General features: G+C 36.0%; 1 protein-coding gene across 1 annotated transcript in view; it reads left to right on the top strand.

Moving 5' to 3' along the window:
• The first annotated feature begins 9,032 nt into the window (after positions 1-9,032).
• The window catches only part of DMXL2 (Dmx-like 2), a 46,647-nt gene continuing 31,101 nt past the window's right edge, over positions 9,033-24,578 (top strand). Inside the window, exons 1-13 of the mRNA XM_010291766.1 lie at positions 9,033-9,152; positions 10,882-10,953; positions 11,654-11,732; positions 12,364-12,520; positions 13,469-13,535; positions 15,395-15,573; positions 16,274-16,457; positions 17,447-17,621; positions 18,411-18,641; positions 19,801-20,078; positions 20,256-20,952; positions 22,709-22,830; positions 23,877-23,966. Of these exons, the coding sequence (XP_010290068.1) occupies positions 11,702-11,732; positions 12,364-12,520; positions 13,469-13,535; positions 15,395-15,573; positions 16,274-16,457; positions 17,447-17,621; positions 18,411-18,641; positions 19,801-20,078; positions 20,256-20,952; positions 22,709-22,830; positions 23,877-23,966 (2,211 nt within the window). The 5' untranslated portion in view covers positions 9,033-9,152; positions 10,882-10,953; positions 11,654-11,701. The remainder of the gene's footprint in view (positions 9,153-10,881; positions 10,954-11,653; positions 11,733-12,363; positions 12,521-13,468; positions 13,536-15,394; positions 15,574-16,273; positions 16,458-17,446; positions 17,622-18,410; positions 18,642-19,800; positions 20,079-20,255; positions 20,953-22,708; positions 22,831-23,876; positions 23,967-24,578) is intronic.

Below are 24,578 nucleotides of genomic sequence, written 5' to 3'. Positions count from 1 at the left end.
GCGGGGCGGGGTGTGGTGTGGTGGAAGCGCTCCTCGGGCACATCGGGCGCGGCGTACAGCCCGGGCTGGGAGGAGGCAGGCGTAACCCCGCCGGGGAGCGTCGCCGCCTGATGCGCCCTGCAGGAGGGTCTGCTGCTCGCTTTGGCCGACGTGCAGCTGCAGGCGGGGGCTGGGATCCGCGGATGCACCGTCACCTCTGGCGGATCCTTCGTGGATCCTCAGGGTTGGAGTAGGGAGCTGGGGAAACCCCCAAACTGTACGTCCCCAAATTGTGCTCGGTGCTTTTTTAATTTTGTGTGTGTGTGTGTGGTGTCGTTCTGCAAAGAGAAAACGGTCTGTTGCACTAGGCTTCTTAAAAAACCTGTCCACTATTGATGAGCGTTTGGCTTCAATTACTGTGGCTAATAAAACACAAATTTGTCAAATGCCCCTCTTAAACTAGAGGAGAAAAGAAATGGAGAGAGATACACTAAATTTCAAGAGCCCAGTAGTTTATATAATACAATGTTTATCATCCACAGGCTCTTTTTGTCAATTCTGATGTCAATTTCGACTTTTTTAGCTTGTGATATGCTTCTCTGATTTTAATGAGTGATCAGCTTCTGCAGTGTTTTGCATGCTATAATCTAATCAGTATGTTATTATTTGGGAATAAATAGTCTCATTAGATTTTGTATTAACATTTACAAGATTATATCCCAGACATAAACAAATTCCAAGCTAAATGATACATTTTTAGTCTAAGATAACTGTCAGCAGACTTGTCAAACATTTAAAGCTTACTTTAGAATATCACAGATGTCTAATCTCAGTAATGAATTTCTTGAAAGTCTTAAGAAATAAAAGGTGCCATGTCTGTCTTCCTTGTTCTGCTGCTATGCAGCCATACTGCTGTTAAAGGGACCTCTGTTACTTTTAATATTTATATAAGAAGCTGTTTACTCATTTTCTAATGTGTTTCTTTTTACTGTGACAATTTGAAAAGTCAATCAATTGGTATTATAAAAGACAACTTTATGCTAATTCTCATAATAATTTTGATAACATCCAAAATTAATAATTATATATATATTATGGCTTATACAATAATTTTCCAAGAACAAAAGTCAAGTTTTACAAAAAAATGCAGAATCATTTGGTAGCATGTTAACTATGAAACTGCATATAACAGATCTTACTGTCTTCTCTGGCTGCTGCATCCAATGTCTTATAATAGAGTAAAGCAGGAACTAAAGGGATAGTGTGGCCAGCAGGAGTAGGGAAGTGATCATGCCCCTGTACTCGGCACTGGTGAGGCCACACCTTGAATGCTGTGTTCAGATTTGGGCCCCTCACTACAAGAAGGATGCTGAGGTGCTGGAGCGTGTCCAAAGATGGGCAGTGAAGCTGGTGAGGGGTCTGGAGCACAAGTCTTATGAGGAGCGGCTGAGGGAACTGGGCTTGTTCAGACTGGAGAAGAAGAGGCTGAGGGGAGACCTTATCGCTCTCTACAGCTACTTGAAAAGGGGGTGTTGGTCTCTTCTCCCAGGTAACTAGTGATAGGACAAGAGGAAATGGCCTCAGGTTGCGCCAGGGGAGGTTTAGATTGGATATTAGGAAAAATTTCTTCACCAAGAGGGTGGTCAAGCATTGGAACAGGCTGCCGAGAGAGGTGGTGGAGTCACCATCACTGGAAGTGTTCAAAAAAACATGTGGATGTGGCGCTTCAGGACATGGTTTAGGGGACATGGTGGCATTGCGTTAATGGTTGGACTTGATGATCTTGAAGGTCCTTTCCAACCTTAGTGATTCTGTGATCTTCTGGACTTCCACAGCTGTAACTTTCTTCTTCCCTTTTTCTCCTTTCTCTGTATTCGTGGTATTATTTCCTGCTGGTCTAGACCTTGACCCCATAGTAAACTATTCAGTTAAAAACATCTGTTTGCAGACGGTTTAAGGTCTTATGTCCAGATTCTTAGGAAATTAGAGCATCATCGTCTACCATCCACTGCAGGTGTCACTTTTAATAGCACCTAACCTTAAATTCTGTTGGTCAACATCAGTAACACTGTATTGACATAGGTCTGTCCCCTCAAACCCTTAAGCTGTTTGGGGTCATAACTTTACCTCAGATTCTGAAGCAGCATTTGCAGTTCAGGCAAGAGATCATCTGTACTGGTGACAGCACCTGACTCTATAGACATGCTCTTAAGACCTGTTAGCCTCTAGAATACAGCAGAAGCAAAGCAGTAAAAGGCAAGAGGTTAAGGGAGATTTGCACATTATGTGCTGTACTATATGAATCCACATGAAGTTAGGTGGTGGCAGAGGGGCCATTGGTTGTGTGCGCATGTGCTTGCTTATGTTTGGGTTGATGTTAGGGCATTTGTTTAAAATGTGTGAGAATTAGTTCAAAATTGCTACAACTGATTCATCACAGAAACTTGAAAATATGGCTTTTTTGTGTGCAGAAATTAATCACTCATGTTAAAGTTAATCCACTTAACAGTAGAATAGTGGCTTGAGTGCGTGTATATACATATTCACTAGTTAATAGTTTTGGAGCTATTTTCCTTTTTTTGAAGGAGGAGGAGAAATGTGCTCTAAGTTGAACTTGCTTTAGATGCCTAACTCCAGCAGTCTTAGGATTCTGAGAGAAGGAACACATTTTCTTCTGACCTGATTCTCGGGTTCTTCTTCATCCATCATTTCCTCTATGGTTTGCTCTTGGCTTGTTTACATGACTTTTTGCTGGTAGGTTAAAAGGTAGGCTTTTAATTTCCAAGTCAGTGTAGCCTGAGCTAAGATGATAACATGTTCTGCCTCAACTGTACTTTTTTAAAGCTTTGGTGAAAGTCATCTAGTTATTCTGAGAATAAGAAAGGCAAAATAAATAAATTTTACCTGCTAAAAAACAAGGATTAGTGACTCCATAAAGCAAGGCAATCCAAAGAAACAGAGCTAGGATCAGACAGTTGCTGTAGGCTGGCAACAAAGGTTCTGTGCATCCTTTATCTGAAACGCACAGTGTTCTTTCTTCTCTATGCTCCCACATCTGCCTGCAGCAATCCTGACATATCTAGCATTTCCCAAATAAGGGATGAAGCACAGAGATATCTCGTTAACAAACAGGCTTGTGGATGTTGTAGCTGTATTGTGGCCAGTCTAGTAGAGTGGGTAATACACAGGAAAACTTGTTTGAAGGGTGATTAGAAGGAAAATAGCTTCATAATGCTGTTTTTTACCAGGCAGTCTCTTCAGCCTCCCTTCATTTGAGCTCCAAACAGGACCGCATAAGCAGAAGGTTTAAGTATTCAATAACAGAAGTTCTGGTTTTGTCATTTCTGGTGATAATTCTGTGCACTCTTCAACTTGCTGTTGCTTCATGTTCTCATTTCAGCAAATATTGCTAACCATGTTTCACAAATGAGTCCACAGAATGTCAGAGTTGAGCTTTATACAGCAGGGCCTTGCAGCACACACCCTTCCTAGACAGAAGAAAGGTATGTTATTTGAACCTCATAGTCTGACAGCCAGTAAGTTTTTAAAGGTAGTTAAACTGCATTTTTCAAACCATGGTTGATGTCACTTAGCTTTTGTTGTTAAGCAGCTGTTTTATGTTGAGCCAGTTTCAGTCACTGACCCTAACTCTGGGTGGGATGCATGTTACCAACCTGTAACTGTAACATGACTTCCCATGATGTGGATTAAGGTGGTTTCAAATAAAGATGATGAGCTGTTCTGATTCTGTTCATATGACTTCTGCCCTTTGTCAAAGTTTAGCGTTGGGTGTTTTTTTTTTCCCCTGAAACTCTGGACAGAATGTAGTTGTTTCTAAGGTCAGTCTAGGTTTAAATAAATCCATAGGTATGTCCATTACCTAAAGGCTCTGGCTAGTGTCCCACAAACAGAAGATAATGAATATTTACTTCTTTGCAAGAGGTGTTACTAAATGCACAAAATGCAGAACTCTAAACATCATTAGCGAAAATAATTGGAATACCAGATTTTAGGGGAATCTGCACGTAAGAACTTTTCTGACAGAAGTGGAAAAAAAATTATTTGTCATTTCTGAAAAAGACAAGCTTCTTGGCATCTTCCATGCCAGTATTGACACTTGGCCTGGAGCTGTGTGTAATGAATTTCAGAAGCTGTTGCAGATGAGTGTCTCCCACACCCATGTAAACTTTTTTCTACCTCATTGAAACAGCAAAATCTTCATCCACACCATTGTGTCCACAAGATACAGCAACTGAGAATAGGTTTTCTCTGCTATGGAGGGTTATCCTCTACCTCATCCTTCTTGAATAATTACTTATTAAAACCCTTATTTGCAAATCCCTCTCAGTTATTTGTTACTACTTGCATGTATCTAGATGTTCTCCACTGTGTCATGTTTACGTGAACTAGGATTACAGACACTTAACATCTGAATCCTTGCTACACATTCTTTTTTCTCTGAAGCTCTGTGTGTAAGCATATCGTAAAGTATTTAATCAGGAATTGGTCTCAAATGTCAGTTTAGGAAAGGCTTTATCTACAGGCCACAGGCAAGTAGTGGGTTGAGGGGTTTTTTTCCAGTTATTTTGCTAGCCTTCATCAAATATATGTAATTCTGTTAGTACTTTGCTGGGGGAGAGGAGAAGGGTAAATGTCATGTCCGTTGATAAGAGTTTGGAAATGTTTCAAAATTCAAGTGTCTTCATCACTAATAGGAAGGTGGAGGAATTTCTGCATCTTTTACATATACTATCCATAGCCAAAAACTTAAGGATAAGTGTTGTTCTACTGGAGGAGTACCATAAAGCTAATACAGGCTTTAATTCAGGTTTTAATATAGATTTTAATTAATTGTGTAATTTTACACAATTGGTCATGAGCTTCTATTTTTTTAATACCAGTGTGGGCCGATTCTGTTTCTTCCACATCATTTACCATTTTGAAATGCCTCTGTACCTCTTAATAGTACACACTGGAGCTTCAGAACTTCTATTTCACTTAAATCAAATTTGTAAAGAGTTACAGGTTATAGAAAGAGAAGGATTTTTTTTTATACAAAGAAAAACAAGATGAGACTCTGAAGGAATATTGTTTCCCTGTCTGGTAGTTCCAGTGTTCAAAATGAAAATTAAAGAACCAAACAGGAAAACATGCACAGCTGAAAAAGAGATGCACATGCTGCTTTCATGCTATCTGAAAATTGAGGATATAGCATAAACTCTTACAGTAGGACAGAATGTCCTACTTCTGTCTGGTGCTCCTGCATTCAATTAGAGCTTTGTCATTGTTCATTTCAGTGGTCCCACATCTTGACAGTTAGAGCAGACATTGGCAAACTACAGCTTCTTAGTTGCTTATGGATCCTGCAAGTCATCCTTGCATTCTGGCAGTTTTGCAACTCCATTTAATTTTCTCTTTGAAGTTATCAGTGACATTAGAAATGGAGTTTGGCAGATAGTCCATGTGGGTGGTTTTTACTGCACTTGCTTCATTCAGTGACTGCTTATAACTGTTTATCTAAGACCTCTGTGCTGCTCTCATCCATTACATTATCTCAGCATCTTATTTTCCATCTTTCCTTTTTGTATGGCTTACCAATTTTCCATTCCTTTTGTCAGGTTATGCAGATTGTTAGTCATTTGCCACAAATATTGTATCCACTCTTATTCTGGCAGAAGAGACCTGTGATGGCATGAATCTCCCTGAAGATGTCAGCTGAATCCTTAAGAAGGAGCTACTGATGATACCTATTATGACACTTCCCTATTCTTTGCCAGTGTAGGGTGCTTCTACTTCATTACCAGCTTAAGGAGTGAAAGGACAAAATGAAAAGAGGATTTAATAGAAATGTACTCTGTTCAAGTATAAATTTTAATATATTGAGTATATTAGAAAAGCCTCATAAAAGTAATTAAATGGAAAACTTGTATTTAGATGTATAATGTGAAATGTGGAAATATCTTTTCAGTACAGAAAAGTATATTGACCTTTTCTGTTGTGAGATATTTGGAGACTATAAATGTGAAAAAGTGAACGCTTGTTTTAAAATGAGAGGACACCTTTTCTCAAAGGTGGGGTTATAATAAATGTACTTCTTAAAGTAAGTTTAAGATTTAAAGTAAATATACTTCAATATACTTCAAGAAATAAGAGACATTCTTAGAATAAATATCTACACTGAGAAAATTACCCCAGAACCAAGAGGCAGCACTTGCCCAAAGAACCTAGAGCTGAAGGCTCATACCCTGCTGTTGGGACTGTGTTCTGACCAAGGTCTCTAACAGACCAAATCCTCTCTGTTGGCATAGGACACTTAGGTGTGCCGAGTCAGTCACTTGTTTGGTGCAGTGCCAAACACAGGGAAGGAGTAGGAAGGATATGAATGACAGTAATAAGATTTCACTTAGGGAAGAGATCTTTACATCTTGATGATTCTTTAAAAAACAAATTTCTACTGTAAACCACCCTTTAATTCATAACCACCTTTTTACTTAACATTGTAAAAATATGCTAAGTAGTATAATTAGCCAGAAAAATAATCTTTTGTTGCTGTAAGTACTGCAGATAGGGGACAAGAGAGAAGAGAAACTAAAACCTTTAAAAAAGGCGGCAGTAAATTCTTTTGCTTCACCAAATTAACAGACATACCAAATATAAATTATTTTCTGTTTTATGCATTACCAACTATATACACAGACATATACAAACGTCCATGTTTAAGAACAGTAAGCATAAGGAAGTTAAGAAGTCTTTTACTTTCCCTATAACATTTCAGAGATATGCATCCATATCTTCTGCTAACAGGATTGCAACTAGTGGTGAATTACATTTGATTTAGTTTGAAATTTGCAAGTCAAGTTATCAATACTGACAATGAAAAAATAGGGTATCCAAAAGATTTAAGTCCTTGTTTGAAGTGGATCATTACCTTTTTTTACTGTATTAGACAACAATTTAAATCATGTCTTTTAGTAGGTTTGTATTAGTAGTTATGAGGCAGACTGTTGAAAAGAAGGAGAGTCCTTCAACTCTTTGCTGTTTAAATTGCTCACCCTTTGAAGTAAATCAATTGCTTGTGAACATTAGAATTCTGAATAAATTATTGGAACAAGAGGACCTGCTTTTATTCTCCTGTCCCCTTATGGGCATTCACATCCTGGTCTCAATCTTCTTCCTTCCTACTTGTGAACATTTGCTGGCCTGTCTAGCATTCTGCGCCTCTGGTGGAGTTTGTTCCAATATAAAAAATAGGAAAAAACCAAAATGAAAAGACTTTGTTCAATGCCAGAACTTATCTCAGAATCTCATTCTTTCTTTCTCTTACTTTCTGGAAATAATCCTATTCCACTTTAATAATAACTTATTCCCTTCCAGACTGAGTCTAATAATTGCATAGCCTACTCATCCAGGAGCTAGGATATTCTGTTACATAGATAATCTCCCTCTAACAACATTTTAGCAGTTGTTTGGGTTTTTTTCCCCTTTCTTGCTTGCATTGTGAATAACTCCAGTATCAGTTCCTCAGAGCTTCCTAGAACAACGATTGTGGGCTTGAGGACTCCAACAACACTGAGTCACTTTATTTATGTGAGATGACCTTGGAAATCTTTTAGACAATCTACGTTTCGTACAGAGTTTTCATTTTTGTTTGTGCAGTTGTATAGCACGTTAATTTCTGAGGCCTAAGTTTCTGTTTTGCTGCTTGTATTGCTGTTCCTTTTTTTTTTTTTAGCAGTGACTGTACTTTCACTGAATTAAGCGTTTTTCTTCAGACCTTCTCACTTGTTGCTCTTTCCCAGGAGGATCAGATGTAGACATAGAAGGTTATGAGACCTAAATTGTCTGTTCTAGACACACAAATCTTGCACCATTATCTTAGTGTGCCCATCAGTGGCCATTGATCCTTTAAATCTATAGAAATACAACTTCTTATACATTTCTGAAAAATAATATGGGTAGCCTTTGAAGTGATTGACCTCAAAGGAGAGGTCTAGGACTCAGTTATTTTGAAATTATTGTGAAAGAAGCAAGGGGAAAGTTAAAATGACAAAGTAATTTTGTACCATCTGAAATTGACTGTTGAAGACTTGCACACTCTCTGCTTAATTCAGCTGCTGTAAGATTTCTGTCTGCTATATTGGAATCAGTGGAAAACTTAAGGAAAGAGACTTCTGCTGTAAATGTTTGCTTTAAAAAGGTTTATTGGTAGCTTGATGCTATTAGGAGATTGATGCTATGCCTGAATGTGAGAGTTCAATGGAATAGAACATCTGGAGTGATTAGACTTTTTAGAATATTCTGGCACACTGGGACAGGTGAAAGGTTGGCACATGGATATATATATTTATCCTGCCAACAAAAAGTGCTGCAAGCCATTGTTGTTCTATAAATTATTCTTAAACAAATTAATTAGGCTGTAGTGTGCATTGCAGAAGATACAATATATCCAAGACAAATCTTTGTTGCTTTACAGTCTTATAGTAACATGCACTTCTTAAAACTCAGAAAAGCTCAGAAATTGGATTCTTATAGAAAAGAAACACTTACTATTATTTTTTTTAAAAAAGGTAGGGGGGCGTGACACACATATTTAAGAAGTTTATATGCAAATTCAATAACAAGTGCACCTGAATAGTAAACCCGTGGCTGTCTTGCTCTAAGAGGCAACAAGAATTGGAGGGGAGGAAAAAAAAATTTAGCCACAACTAAAACCTAAAAAATTCCACATAACAAACAAAAGTGAAAGTATACACAGAGCTTAAGTTCTTCAATAAATTTGGGGTTTGTTTTTTGGTTGAGGTCTTTTTGCTGCTTGTTTGCTGTGTTTAAACCCAGAAATATTTAAGGTCTCCTTTGCTACTTTGTTTTTACTTGTTGCTTATTCTGCTGATACTACCAGATTGGTGAGGAATAAACCTGCTCCATAGTGACATCTTGTTTTAATGGACATTATCACATATCTCTCAGAATCACAAGTCCTCCAATAAGTATTCAGTTATTTTTTTAAATAAATTTTTAATTGTATTTCTTTTTAAAAAATATTTCAGGCATATGGCTCTGGTTGTGACATTGTTATTCTGGCAAATGACTTTGAATGTGTGCAAATTATTCCCGGTGCTAAACATGGAAACATCCAGGTCAGTTGTGTGGAGTGCTCCCAACGACAAGGCAGGGTAAGGATTTTAATAAATTTGTACAGAATTAAAAAAAAAAACCAAACCTGGTATATTCTAAGTGAAATAAACAGCAACATAATACATTAACGGTATTAATGAGTTAATTTCATTACAAAGATCAGTTTTTACTGATCTGTAACACAAGAGGTGTTACTCAGATAATTGTTTTAATTTAATAGTAATTTATTTTTTAAACACAGTGGGAAAGGGGAAGCAGGCGGTATCTTGTGACAATGGTTTTTATTCCTTTCCAGGACCTGCAATATCAGGTCTCACAAAATGTGGAAATATGTATTAGTTACAGTATAGTATCAGAACTGGAATGGTACTAAAATTATTGATACCATCTCCATTATTGTATACTTGCATCTAGCCAAAGACAACATGGATAAATCATTCATTTATATGTGTATATATATACATATACATTTGTGCACATGTGTGTTTGTCCCCTGCAAAGTAATAAATTAGAAATATTTTTCAGAAAAGCTTAGGCATGTTTAATGTGTTTAGAAGTGCTACAGTATGAGCAGTCATAATTGCATGGCCCCTTGACTGGCTATGTGGTTTTATTTTTAATCCCTAAGCAATGCTAAAGAAACAGTTTAGATTGCTGAGAAAAAAAAAAAAACCTACTTTCTATGAGTTATGGTAGTGCAGTGACCAGATTTTGTCAGTTGTCACTGCCCACTAATATTAGCTACGTAAAAATTTCTTGCAGTATTGAGAAAGCCCTAGTTAGGATTCAGGCAGGTTTAGCTGGCAAGGCCCCAGTGCTGCAGCAGTGCAGTCCCAGTAGGACTGGAAAAGAGATTCCAGCTGCACAGGTGGCCCCTGCAAGATCACTGTGAAGCCCTGGGTGGTTCTGTATTCAGGACTCTGAACTCATGGTCTGTTCTTTTCTTTGTGAGTGTGTTGTTGCAACCTTCCCTCCACCCTTCTTCTCGCAAAGAGGAAATAAGATTTCATAATAAATGTCATGAAACTTTTACATGTATTGAGGAAACTAGATCCTGCATGGGAGAAACTTAAACAGTTTTTCTTTTAACAATCTTCTAAGGAAGAAAAAGGAATTTTAAAGATGGACAAAAGTACTCATATTAGTATTAGGAACATGACCAGATAAATTCGTAATAAAGACCATTTTGTGTATGGAGGTTTGTGGTTTCTGTGAAATAAGTGAGTGAAATAAATTGAGGGGTTCAGTGGTAGAAGTACTTCAGTTTTTCCATTTACCATTTGCCTCTCCTCAAAATGTATTTAATTGTGAAAAATAGAATTACATTTCCTCTTATTTCTCGTAATTATTATTTAGTGGTATAAAATGGAATCTGGGAACACACTGAGACCCAGATGCTAATAATTAATTCATTAGTTAGCTGTGAAGTAGACAGAACATGAGCAGAAGTAGTGAAGGCATCAGCTTTCCCTTATACATTAACGGTAATTACCCTAGAAGAATATTTTAGATCCGATTGACAGTGTTTATCCCACTGCACAAGATGTCTTCCCTACTTTGAGTTAAAATCTTAAAGATGGGCTTCTTCAGAAATATGTATTTCTCAACTTCCTTAGGAAAGTATACATGTAACACCATTAATTACATTTGTATTAATTTCACTTTTCTTGAACAACAACACATAGCAGAGGTACTGGAAATTCTTTGGCTATTTTGGAATACTAAGGAACAGTTACACTTAGCTCCTAACTTCACATTTTTTTCCAGATTGCAGCATCATATGGAAATGCTGTTTGCATTTTTGAACCGCTTGGTGTAAATTCTCACAAAAGAAATTGTGTAAGTATTTCATGCTTGTAATTCAGTTTAGGCTTTTAGAAGGGGCAAAAGTCTGTCTGCCAGTTATTATTTTATTACATTGGCACACAAAAGACTAATGGATAAACGTTTTCCACTATCCATAATAAAATTGTATGGGTAGAATCTTCCACTGCATGAATCGAACTGGGGACTGTACTCTTCCTAAGTTCACAACAACATCATGTTCTTGAAATTCATACTAGAATGACATGGTGACAAGTTGGTGTTTCTTTAGCTTGAAGAGGTCATCAGATCTGTGGTAAGAAATATGACTTAGATTTGTATATGTGTACCCAGGCTTGTTTTAGCAGCACAGCCATGGCCAAGGACTCAAGCATCAAGTATGTTCTCAAGCAGGTTTCACAATCTTTGTTGCATCTATACTGCCATCCCTTATGTTGTTATAAATGTATGACCTAAGTAACTTAAAATAATCTAGAGATATATTTGTATGTGTGACAGGTCCAGACCTGGTTTGCAGGGCACCCTGTGATGCATTTAATTTTTATAAAACAATTAAAGAAATTATTAAATCTAGATTCAGCAATCTACCACTGTGTCCTGAATGTTTTTGCAACAGGCTTAATAGCAATTTCATAGAGAGAGAGAGAAAGAAATACTGATACTGATATTTTGCTGTTGATGTGAGAATTAATCCTTTATTGTTTTTAAACTACAGCAACTGAAGTGTCAGTGGCTTAAAACTGGGCAATTCTTCCTCAGTTCTATGACTTACAACCTGGCATGGGATCCTCAAGGTAAGGTGAAGTTTGTGAAGTATTTGTTCAATATTTGTAGTTAGGAGAACGTGAACACAAATTATTTTTATTGCAATAAAGCGAGAGCACAAATATGAAAATTTTGGATCTGCTTTCAGGCAGCGTTGCGTAAAATGTGAGGCTACAGTTAGCATTTGTGAAGATGCTGTGCCAAGTGTTTGAGTCTCTTATGCAAGATCTTAGTTTGGGAATCACAGTGTTAAGTTGCTGACTGACTTAAATGACCACTAATAATAATTTAAACAGAATTTTATCACAATTAAAGTCAGCAATGTACCCAGACACAGAGATTTATAAGATGTCTAATGATGTGTATTTGAGATGTGAATGGCTATTTAGTGTCTGCAACATTCATTATTAAATATGATCTATCATTCGAAGTCACAAAAAACCGTGATGTTCTTTCTTAAAATGTATTATAAATTCAAAATATTTTAATAAAACCAGCTGTATAATATGATTGAGTACCCTATCATATTTAAAATGGACTTTATAAAGTTGAGTTTTCAACCTATTTTGATTAGTTCTCAACAAAATATGATAACAAGCTTAATCTTTCAATATACATGAATCATCTTGGTTTCACAGCTTTGATATTACTCACTTTCAGGTAACAGGCTGCTGACAGCAACTGACTTTTTGCAATTGTGGGCCCCTCCATTTAGTGACGTTCTAGAAGAAGATGAAGATGATGATCCTGACAACCAGATCAAAGATGATAAAGTTCTCCCAGTTCTAAATGACTGGAAATGTGTCTGGCAGTGCAAGTAAGATAATTTTCATTTTAAGACAGATTGCAATGCCACCTCATATATCAACCCTATCTTCTCGCCAAAACCATATTTTACAATTTTAATAAAATCAGCTTAAAATACCATAAAATTCAAACAATGTAAGTTACTCCAAATAAAAGCTCCTCACTTTTTCAAGTGACCTGTCGCCAGATAAGCTAGTCAAAGGCTTACCCGAACTGCAGCACTGGCAATGTAACAAAATTGTCCCTGTTTTCCCATCTTTGAAAGTAGTGCTGAGATACTGGATGAGAATGAACAGAGGAGCAGTAGCAGGCAGATATGCTACACTAATAAAGATGAGAGCTGCTTCCTGAATCTTAGGAAGAGGGTCCTGAAACTCTACCCAGTTCTATTTGAGGTCCATGTTACAGAAGTGTTTCATGATCAGCCATTTCTCTATATATATGTGGACTTGGGAAGCAGCTGCCTATGAACCTGTTTTCTCTTGACTTTTTTGAAGCCATTTTAGATATTGTGCCCACAAAGCACTGTATAGGCTAATTTCCTCTTTCAGACAGATGACCCATAAGCTCGTCACAGACAAATTATCTAAAAGATCTGTGCTTTGGCTTCTTCCTACTATTTGTCTTGGCTTCACTGGGAATAGAGGAGCAGGTGGGACAAACTTCACTTCTGTGATCTCATTGGATCTAGCCTAGGCTTGCCATACTTAAAACAATTTATTTTATGGGCTGTTTTTCTGTAAAACTGTGAAAATACTAAATATTTTGTTTCATTGTAGCAAATACTTTTCATGCTTCTGTTATTTGTAAAGTATGCTTAAAGCAACAACTATAAAATACTATATATTTAATTTAAATAATGAACAGTAATACTTAATCAACTGAATACATATGGACTAATACTATAGAATAAATAAACTTTACTTACAACTTAAAACTTTACTTTCATGTTCTTTAGAACTGCAGTATCAGTACATTTGATGGCATGGTCTCCTGATGGTGAATACTTTGCAACAGCTGGGAAGGTAAGGACAAAAAAAAGGATAATTAAAGAAGTGTTTGCAATGTTTTGCATTTGTTGGACAAAAAGTAAGTAATATAGAAGAGTCCTGGACCATATACTCCATAGTTTGAGCTCAGTTAAATTATCATCTCATGACTAATGCTGCATTTTCATGTAATTCCATGAATTCCCTTCGAACACAAACCGTTCTATGAATTTCAGCACCAAGAAATTGGAATTTAGCTGTGTACTGAGTACTTGAGAATCGACCTGGAAATACAGTGACAGTGATACAGGCTTATATATGTATATTTTACATAAAGTATAGTTAGATGAAAGTTCAGATATGCATAAACATATTTTTCTACTTCTGTTGGAAATAATGAGGATAAATATTAGATCATTATGATAGAACACATATACATTTAAACTGGCATAATGTGCATACCTCTGGATAACTGAGAAAATACTTTCTATTTTGTGAATTCTGGGTTAATTATCAGTTCTATTTCAGTTTGGCATATTTTTTGTCAAATTGCTATTCAAGCTACATTTTCAATTAATAATTCTCTTTAATATCAGCCTCACATTTGAGTGACTCCCTTTGGTTTTCAAGTCTGGATAGGTAAGCATTTATTGCTTGCACTTAATGTTGGTTGAACAATGAGATGAATTTTAGGAACCTTTGTTTTCTTACACTTACTAAAGAGGACAACTGAATCATGAGCTGCATTGGTTTATGACTAAAAACCTACTTAAAACACCTTAATAAATACTACATTGTGGTTAGAAATTATCAAAATATTTGCTTCATTCCATATTTCTATTTCCCATTAATATACTTTTATGTAGCTAAGGATTTGACTAAGTAGATGAGGTAGATGGTTCCAGAAGTCATTTTTCTCTCTGTAGGACAGCTCTGTATTAGTTGGTTCATAAGATACACAGCTTTGATCATAATTCTTAATGGGGTGCCTGTCAGACTTTATTCTTGCAGAATCTGTGGTCAGTTACTGTACTTTTTGATGCTTGTCAGGAAATACTATCTTTTATCTACACTCTCAGGTTTTCGTTTATTCATTTATTTACTTTATTCTGTATCTCTGTTCCAGCAGCAAGTCCTGACATCCAGGGATATGTCATCCAGCTATGTACAATGTCCTGGTGTCATACTATAAGTGTTGTCCTTAGCTCTCACATCAGTATAGTCATACTCCGTCTCACTTCTCAGCATTTGCAGTATTGCTGTGTCAGCATTTCAGTTTTGTTTCAATTAGTTATGTCAGTGGTGCCCAACCATTCAAACCAGAAAGGTACCATAGGTTGTGCTGCTGGAGAGGAAGGTTGTTGTATGCATCTGCTCCTGTGGCATGCCTGTGTAGGCAGTAGGTACGGGGCTTTCCATGAAAGTCGGGCTTCCTGTGCATGGGAACCAACAGGGACTTACAGCACCAATGGTCTGAGTGGAGAAACTGACTGTTAATGAGTTTAAATGTTGTACTGTGAGTAGCAGCCTACTTCTGGCTTCTAGCTTTGCAGGGAAAGGGACATGGAATTTAAGCATGCGTATGTGCTATGCAGAAAATGCACAGAGAGCCAGGATGAAAGTAGGGGCCAACTGGCCTGGAAGAAAAATTCCTTATGGGAGTGGAGTGTTGCCAGCAGAATACTTCTTCAGTCCTGTAACTCATTCTAGGATGATTGTCAATGAAATAAGTGGTCTCAGAAATGGTTTGTCTGAAAAACTGCAGATAGTTCTGGGCCAAGTTTTCGTGAAAGATACCAGAACAGCAGTTTCCTTATTATTTGGTATTTTCTTTTTTGTGACATTTTTAATTAATACCTAGCTAATCCCATGGGGTTTTTTATTGCTTTACCTAGGATGACTGCCTGCTAAAAGTTTGGTATCCTATGACTGGTTGGAAGTCATCTCTTCTGCCCCAAGAGGATGAAGAAAAGAAAAAATGCTCAGGGGTTGTCCCCTTCTCATTTGTTTATTTGGCGCATCCTCGAGCAGTGACAGGATTTTCATGGCGTAACATCAGCAAGTACATGCCCAGGTTCAAAAGTTTTCTTTTTTAAAAAAACAAACAAGCCTTTGCCCAAGTGTTTTTAACACTGCTTAAAATTTGGCCATGAAGAACATGATTAGATTTCTCTGCTTATACTTTCAAGAAATAAAACATATGAACATCTTCCCATAAGCTTCTGGATTACCTAGTACAATAGTGACAATCACGTTAACAGGCGAGATTTATTCTAAAACACAGTCTAAACTTCAGTGCCTTCTCAGGTTGTGCCAGGAAGCATGGATGTAAGGCTTTGTCTTCACTGAATGGTGCTATGACATTGTAAATAAAATATTTGTTTATATGATTAGCATTTATTTTCTGAGCCTTGTTGTATATACTGGTGTTTAATTAGCTGTTTAATTTCACTTTTCATTATTTAGTGAAACTTATGCATTCTTCACATAGTCCAGCAAGTCAGATAGTTTAGGCAGTTTCATAACTGCAGTTTTATAATAATTGTTGTATTTATCAAATAATAACCATTCCATGTTCACGTGCACATCTGCCAATAATCCATGGGTTTATCAGCATGCCAAAAATCGCTGACATAAACCCTTTACTTAGGGGAGAGGCAGACATTTGGATGGAACAATAACTACTAAATACTTGTATACTTCCCTAATTTCTGCAATGTCCATGTAGCTAGTTTAATTACATTGGGTAGTAACCTTGATATGTCTGTCATTAGGGGTTTGGTCTGTAATGTGTTACTGACATCATGTCTTGATGGCATCTGTCGGCTGTGGGCAGAGACGTTGTTACCAGAAGACACCCTTCTTGGTGAGCAGATCTGTGAAACTAGCACTTCCAGCATTAGCAGCACCACCTCTCAATCTGGAAAGCAAAAGGACAAAATACAGCACGCGCTAGAGGTACCAGTAAATACTTATTTTGTGAAGTTTTTTATTTCAAGATTCTTAAAACTTAAATATTTAAAGGAGTTAGAACTAAGAATGTGTATTATCTAGTTCTTATAAGCATAATAGAATAGTCTGAATTATTTTGTATCAGTTTTTGAAGTCTATTACTAACTACTGCAGAAGTCGGAGACTTTGCTTCTCTGCACCAAAGCTCTATGTTCTTAAAACTCAATCTACTTTTTCTATAGCTAACTAATAGTGTTGGGAAGAGCCAATGTTTAACATGAAATAGTAAGTGATGCTTTCATTCTGATTGAGTCTGAAGGCATGCAATTATAAAAACAGTGGAAGCAGTAAATAAACTTTTAATTTTCTGTTATCTGATTTGATAATTGCATTTCCAAAAGGTGAATGGGGCTCTAAATTTCAGTGGCAGTCATATCAAGTCTATTGAGTTTACAGTAAGAAAAAACCTATCAACATAAAAACAAGAAAACAAAGCAAAACAATAACCACCCCACCACTCCTTCATAGACTATTACAATCAGACCCAAGTTTTTACTTCTCACATATCATGGCCACCAACAAATAAGGAGAGTGGAACCACATATGAATCAGTTGTGCTCTCCACATGCTCTCAGCAATTTTCAGTTACACAAAAAGAATTCATTGTAAAATGATACTGCAAAGGTTATTGCTTTTGGATTGTTGTAATCTTGTTTATGAATGTCACACAAAATAGTGTGTATTTTTGTATTGTTGTTGGAGCAGATATTAAAAGGAACTTTCAAAAGACTGTTAGAAGAGCTTTGTCTTTGGCCAGAATTGATGTACTAATTAGTGTTGCTAATCTCTGTTAAAATCTGTTTTAAAAAATCCTTTTCAAATTAGTCTTGACCGCTTAGGTAGAAGGAAATTAAAAACTAGGCTTTACAGAAGTGTGAATTGTTATCTTGCACTTTTTTAGTATTGCTTAATTTATTTTTTTATAACTGTACTAGACAATTCACCATTTGAAAAATATGAGAAAAGGACAAAGGAGATCTTCAGTTCTTGTTACCCACACAGATGTATTGCCAGATCAACAGGGTACTCATGAAGTTCAGCGTCACATTTCACATCACGCAAATGCACTTGGTCACTTCCATATAGCAGCAAGCATCAACCCTAATACAGGTGAAATACAACCATTTATTAAACTGTAATAATATATTTGCACAAAATGAAAAAAATAAAGGGGGCCAAGATGCACATTCTTTGCTTTGCCTAATTGAATACAGGGAATTTATAGGAAGACTGGTATTTCTCAAGTCTGTTACATGGCATAGAGTTTTGTAAGACAAATGAGGCTGAATTTATTCTGAATACATTCAGCATTTGTAAAAGCTAATTAAATTCATCTTTGCACATCAGAAGGCAAAAGAAACCTAAATTTCAAGTCTGCTTAGCATTTGATTGTTGCATTTTGAGAGGCAATGGTATATGACGAATAGAGTATTTGCAACCTACAGAATATATAGTGAATGAAAAAAACTTGCCAGGTTTTTTGGCAAGAAACAAGAAGCTTTTTATAGAATAGTTCAGAATATTTTAAACAACGAAAAGATTAAAGAGCAATCATGTGCCTTACCTAAAGTCTGTACATGAAATCACAATACTTCAATGTACAAAACTGAGCAATTAGAACTGCTGAGTATTATTTACCATTCACATAAGAACCAAATTTCATGTAAATTCATTGAAGTTAAAATATCTTTACTTGTTTTAATTAAAATCGCATGTAGAAACTTGATCTGCATCTTACCTTTTCTAATCTTACAAGTGCAAATTATGTTCTACGTAAAATAAGTTAAATGTCTTAATTAAGAAATCTGTGTGTATGTGCATGTATGTGTATAGATATATAGATATAAAAGATGTGCAGTTGAATATATAGCTTTTTTATTTGTTTAAAATTATCCACAGATATTCCATCAGTCTTGGCTGGGACAGCTTTTAATATAGATGAAGGAAATGGAGGCTTCGTTGTTCACTGGTTGAATAATAAAGAATTTAATTTTACATCCTCTATTGAAGTATTTATGCAGCATCTAAGAAGAATTTCTGAACAACAACCAGAACAAGATTTTGATGTTGAGGTTGAAGAGGAAGAAATAGAAGAGAAAGAGAAAGGTTTACATATGAAATTAGATCATGGTTAGTAATATTGAGATATGTAGCACGAGATATGTTGTATAAGAATTATTTTGAGGAACATTAATGCAATAATCTATTTAGCACAAGAATTATAAGTGCTAACATTTTATCACTAATGTAAAATAAATGGACATTTACAGCTGAAATTTTGGCTGCTGTAATTGTAGGTATGAAAAATTCAATGAGGTACTCTGTTGGAATGCAATAGTAATATACATAGTTAAAAAGAAAGGTAGCTTTTGTCTTTCATTTCCATTTTGGACATATTCCACTGAGCTATGAAATTATGAGTAAGACCTGCTCTCTACTTGCCTTACAGTCTAATTGTCAGTAATGATACACCAATTTATGGTAAGCTTTAGGAAGGGTTGGACATAGCTCCATTTTAATGCAACTGCACTGTGTCCAGTTGTCCTGGTTTCAAGCTGGGATAGAGTTAATTTTCTTCCTGATAAATGGTATATTTAGATCCTAAACCTTAGATCACCCAATGATCCCAACTGTAGCCACTCACAAAGGAATGGAGACATATTTTGAAATGAATGATGGAAAACATACCCTACCAGAAATTCTTTACATTGCTGTGGGAGGGTCACCTGGCCAGTAAGAATGGTAAAAATAAAAATTTGTCTACAGAAACCAGTAAGACCAATTACTGACAGTAAACTCATGGTATGTTGTGTCATTTGTAATGCTTAGGTTCTTAAAATCTAGATTGCCAATGCAGTTAAGTGTGTGATAATTCTTACTGAACATGTAATACATACTACTTCATCAATGATTACATACCATATATTTCATGATTACCTTCTAAATACAGAACCCCCACCATTAATTTGGAACCAGAATTCATATAAAATATGTGGTTTTATATAGTTGACCAGAATAATCATAGACAGGACATTGCTCTAAGTATCTGGATTTCTACAGTTATATTTATTATTACTCGTAATGCATAGTTACGAGCAATAGTGAAAGGCCAGAGCCTCATATTTTTGTACAGACAGACCAAAGAAAGATGTTTCTACGCTGAATTTGCATGAACATTCTGATCAGATAGTACTATTAGCAGATTAAAAAAATACTGTGTTGTTTTGAATAGAAACTGATAGGGTAATCTTTGCAATGGGTAAAATGGCACATTCCTTTTCTGTTGCAGACTTGTCTATAGATAGAGAATCAGAGACAGGGACTGGTACAGGCTCTTCAGAACATGAAGATGGAGAAAGAGAGGGAAGCCCCAAAACATCTCTATTAGCAGGCCCACGCATGCCTCTTCCAACAGTTTTGTTAGACCGGAAAATTGAGTTGCTCCTAACTGAATGGAACAGAAATCCAGATATGCTTTTTACTATCCATCCTATTGATGGTACCTTTTTGGTGTGGCATGTGAAATATTTAGATGAATACACTCCAGGCATCTTTCGACAAGTTCAGGTATTATATATTTATTATTTATGATCTTAATCAACAATCAATGTGTCCTTTCTTTTCTATTGGAACATCAGTAAGAATTTAATTTTAAGTACTTCCTGTGAAACAGCTAACATTTATTCAGACTTAAGCTGGGTTGTTATATTCTAATTTTGTTCTTTTTATTCTGTTTTTTTTTAGGTTTCATTTTCTTCTAGGATTCCTGTTGCATTTCCATCAGGAGATGCTAGTTCCCTTAGCAAAAATATTATGATGTATGCTTGCCCTGTCTTTGTAAAAGATAACAGTAATGCTGTACATCAGAACACAGTGGACTTTCCAGATAAGACTCTAGCAAATAAAGGACCAAGCTTTGCCCAGGACAGTGCAAATGTGAATATAATTTCTCCCATAGTAATGATGATTTCTAAACATATAGATGGCTCTCTAAATCAGTGGGCAGTTACTTTTGCTGATAAATCAGCTTTCACTACTGTGCTAACTGTATCACACCAATTTAGGTACTGTGGTCATCGTTTTCATCTCAATGACCTAGCTTGCCATTCTGTTTTACCATTACTGCTAACATCTTCTCATCATAATGCTCTACTAACTCCTGAATCAGACAGTTCCTGGGACTCTGACAGAATAAACAAAATAATAGATCCTATTAAACATGCAAAAGGTTCTTCTAGGCAGCAGCTTAAAAATGCAGCAACCCGAACATTCCATGACCCAAATGCAATCTATAGTGAGCTGATTCTGTGGCGTGTAGACCCTATAGGACCTCTGTCGTACACTGGAGGAGTATCTGAATTGGCTCGAATTAACTCTCTTCATACCTCCGCTTTCTCTAATGTAGCCTGGCTTCCAACACTTATTCCCAGCTATTGCCTTGGTGAGTATACTTGGGATGTTTCCATATAGAATTAACACTGAGAGTCATAGAATTATTTTGTCAAAAAAAATTGCTATTGTATTTGGAGTGTATTTATATTAACTTTTTTGCCATTTCCTTATCTTATGCAAATTAAGGATTTTTATTTCATTTGAGGCTAAACTACTTCAAAACATTGCATCTGGTCTGAGTGTGTCTGTAGTTACTGTGGATCAGCTGACATTCAGTAACTTCTTTGTGTGAGTAAGCAATCACCACTCTCTCAAAGAACAAAATTATCCCTTTCCCCAGTGTTTTAGGCAGCTTCACTGAGTGTTCTCTGCATTGACATGGTATTAATAATGCAGGTTTTCTGATGACTTAGGCATCTGGGCATTGACCACATACAGTTGCAGGAGGCAGTGGATTGAACAGAACTAGTATATGGACCACCTGAACATCTGAATTATTGGGAAAGATTTTCAGCCAAAATTTACACTATCAAACTCTTTTAACATACTGGGTAGGAACTCTGATTAGAAGATCCTGAAACAATACTGAAATTCCTCAGGCCATTAGCGGTTTACAAAAGCCCAGTTAGAACATGGGATGTTTTTTAAGAAATAGATGACGTTACAGGACTGCAAAGAATACTGTTTCAGGGATCAGGCAGTACAACATCCAATGTAATGCCCTAGGACAATTCCTCAGTTTTTGTATTTAATTTTAGGGCTTTTTATTACAGTTAGGAAAATTGTCTCTACAAATGTTACTCTATTCAGCCACTCAGATACTTATTTTTGAATTATCATAAAGATGCTGTTGTAGTAGTTGTCATCTTTGTATACAGTACCAAAAACATTTGTGCTGTGGATGTAACATTACATTTTATACTAATAGTGACAGATTATTTTACTATGCTAAGGCCAGGCTGACCTTTACAATGATTAAATAGGTGTCAAAGATGTTGTGCAACCTCAAAAATCCTAAATATGCTTAATAAATGCATAACGTGTATTTGATTTAAATTAAAAGAAATCCATTTTTTCTGCTCTCTAGTAACATTCTGTGCTGTCTGAATCCCACAAAGTCTTCTCAACACAAATAACTAGCTGCTTCCCTCTTATAATGTAAAAGGAAAACATACATCAGAACAGAAAACCTTGTGTCAAGCCTGTTCTATATACTGTAGAGAAGCAAAAAAGACACTCTTACAGTTTTTCATATATTATTCACTACTGCTGATGTATTTCTCCCTGCACTTTTATATCTGCATTTTTAACTGGAGAGTCGAAGGGAAGACTCAAGAGGTTGGTTTTATCCAAAGAGCCTAGATAGTAAACAAGGGAAAAAGCTACAGTTAATATAGCTAGCTTATCTGAACAGTTTACTGTAGAATCCTAGTGTTAGCCCTTCTGAGCACCTCCTTAGCAGTGACAGTGAAGAGAACATAATGATTTTAAAGAACAGCAGCATTCCCTTAGGTGTACTACATGCTGGTTTTTGCACATGTGAACAATGTTTGCAAATGTATATGAATCCTGCTTAGATTATTCAACTTTTATGAGGAGTTTTAGTTATACAAATTAGCAGAAAGGGAGTTATTTTAAAGTTCAAAAATGGTGTTTCAATGCACACATTTGCTTAGGGTTTTTGCTTCAGTACTTTATGAAAATTATGTTAGGAACATATTCAAATTTTGTGAAATGGATTGTAATAGACTACATTTGACTGACATTTTTTTCTTTAACTATGAAATTTTTGTGTTTTCTATTAGGTACCTACTGCAACTCTGCTAGTGCTTGCTTTGTTGCATCTGATGGCAAAAACCTGAGACTCTATCAAGCTGTTGTAGATGCACGAAAACTTCTAGATGAATTATCTGACCCTGAATCATCTGTAAGTTTTATGTAGCAATGGTTTGAAAGTATTAAAACTAATTAAGGTAGCTTTTTTTTTTCTCCCTCTAATGGTTTGTCTTCACTTAGTTCTGTATAATTTTTGTGACATACTGTGTATAGGATCTTAGGTGTTATACCTTGCATAATTACATCTTTTGCAGTTGTCTGTAAACATTAGCAGACAGAAATGTAGCCATTACTACTAAAAGTGGCTAGACTGAAAGACAATTTCCCTGACAGGTTTCTCCAACCTGTAGCAGGTGGGGAAAGGAAAAATAGGATTTCTTTCTTTGTCTTATTAAAAGAGGGGAGTGAAGAGCAAGTGTGAAGGTAAAGACAGAAGAGCAAAACTTACGTGTATCCACCTAAGTTACATCTAGATATGAGGATGGCAGAGATGGTGGGATAAAAGGGAATCGGGGCAGGTTATTGCTAAGAGTAATATTAGCTTTTGTTTTTTCTGTAATAAGCAGTTTCTTCATCCTTTTTTATCTTTAATTTCTGTGACTTTAAGCAAAGTAAAACCTGACCTAAAGAAGCACCTTTCCTTTTTTTTTTTTTCCATTCTTCTGTTATAAGTTATCCTACAAGATAGAGCCTGTCAGTATCCAGATCAGTCTAAGGAGTATGTTCTAGGAGCAATGATTGTGAACATTCCAGCAAAAGTCAATAGAGCATTCAGTTTATATATAAGCTGTACTGATTGATTTTTTTATTGTGACAAAAACTGAAGCTTTAAATGAAAGTGAAGCAGTATATTTGAGTTTCTCGTGGCACAGATACTATGTTACATTATGAAAGGATAAATCTTTAAATAAACAACATTTGACTTCCATAAAAACTGGTGTGCTCTCCCCATGAATAACTGTAGACTCACAACAGTCCAAATGTCTTGGCAAACACATTATTTGTACATGCCAAAATGACAACAGGAAGAAGTCTGTTATGTTTGTGCCAACAAAGAAAATTAAAGCATTGGTTTATTGTAAATGGCTGCAATTTCAAGAGTACTGTACTAACTCTTCTCATTTTGCTCTGTTTCAGAAACTTATTGGGGAAGTGTTTAACATTGTGAGCCAACAGTCTACTGCTCGACCAGGATGCATTATTGAACTTGATGCAATAACTAACAAAGTAAATAAAGGGTTAACTGTTTAAGAATATCACATAGAGGTGTTTAATAGCTTTGTCTGTTAATTAACCTGATCTGTTGAAAAGAGGTAAAAGAGATGACATTTCTCTATGGTGATAATGACTGTCTTGAATTTTTCTGAATGTTGAAATACCTTAAACATTTTAGTCAGACAACTTTCTTTTAGCTGCTAGGAGCTCAAAGCCTGTTGTTAGAGTGTAACAATATTTTTCTAAGCATAAATCTTGATTAAAACTTAACTAAAGACTAGTTTGCAAACCATCATAATTTAAAGGGAAAAAAATATTTCCCCTCAAACAAACAAAAAGATGAACAACATTTTAAAAATGCAGACCTAAAAACTAGATCTAACTATTCCAAAATGTAGGAATCATAGCCATGTATTACTTCAATTTTTCTGTCTGTCTTGTTTATCTGTTAATGAATACAGCTGTACACTTCAGACAACAAGGAGATAGTACTACAACTTGTTCTTACTCACAGTTATTTTGATCATATATGTTCCAGTGCTGTTTTCTGTTAAGCAGCAGCCTGTGAAAACAGTGTGCTTTACCATCTCTTAATTAGACATCTGTATGTTTTTGTAAAACTAT

Source organism: Phaethon lepturus, unplaced genomic scaffold (genome assembly GCF_000687285.1).
Source record: "Phaethon lepturus isolate BGI_N335 unplaced genomic scaffold, ASM68728v1 scaffold15537, whole genome shotgun sequence".
In the NCBI taxonomy this organism is placed as follows: domain Eukaryota; kingdom Metazoa; phylum Chordata; class Aves; order Phaethontiformes; family Phaethontidae; genus Phaethon; species Phaethon lepturus.
Note: the sequence above shows the minus strand (reverse complement) of the source record. Positions and strands in the feature narration are given on the sequence as shown.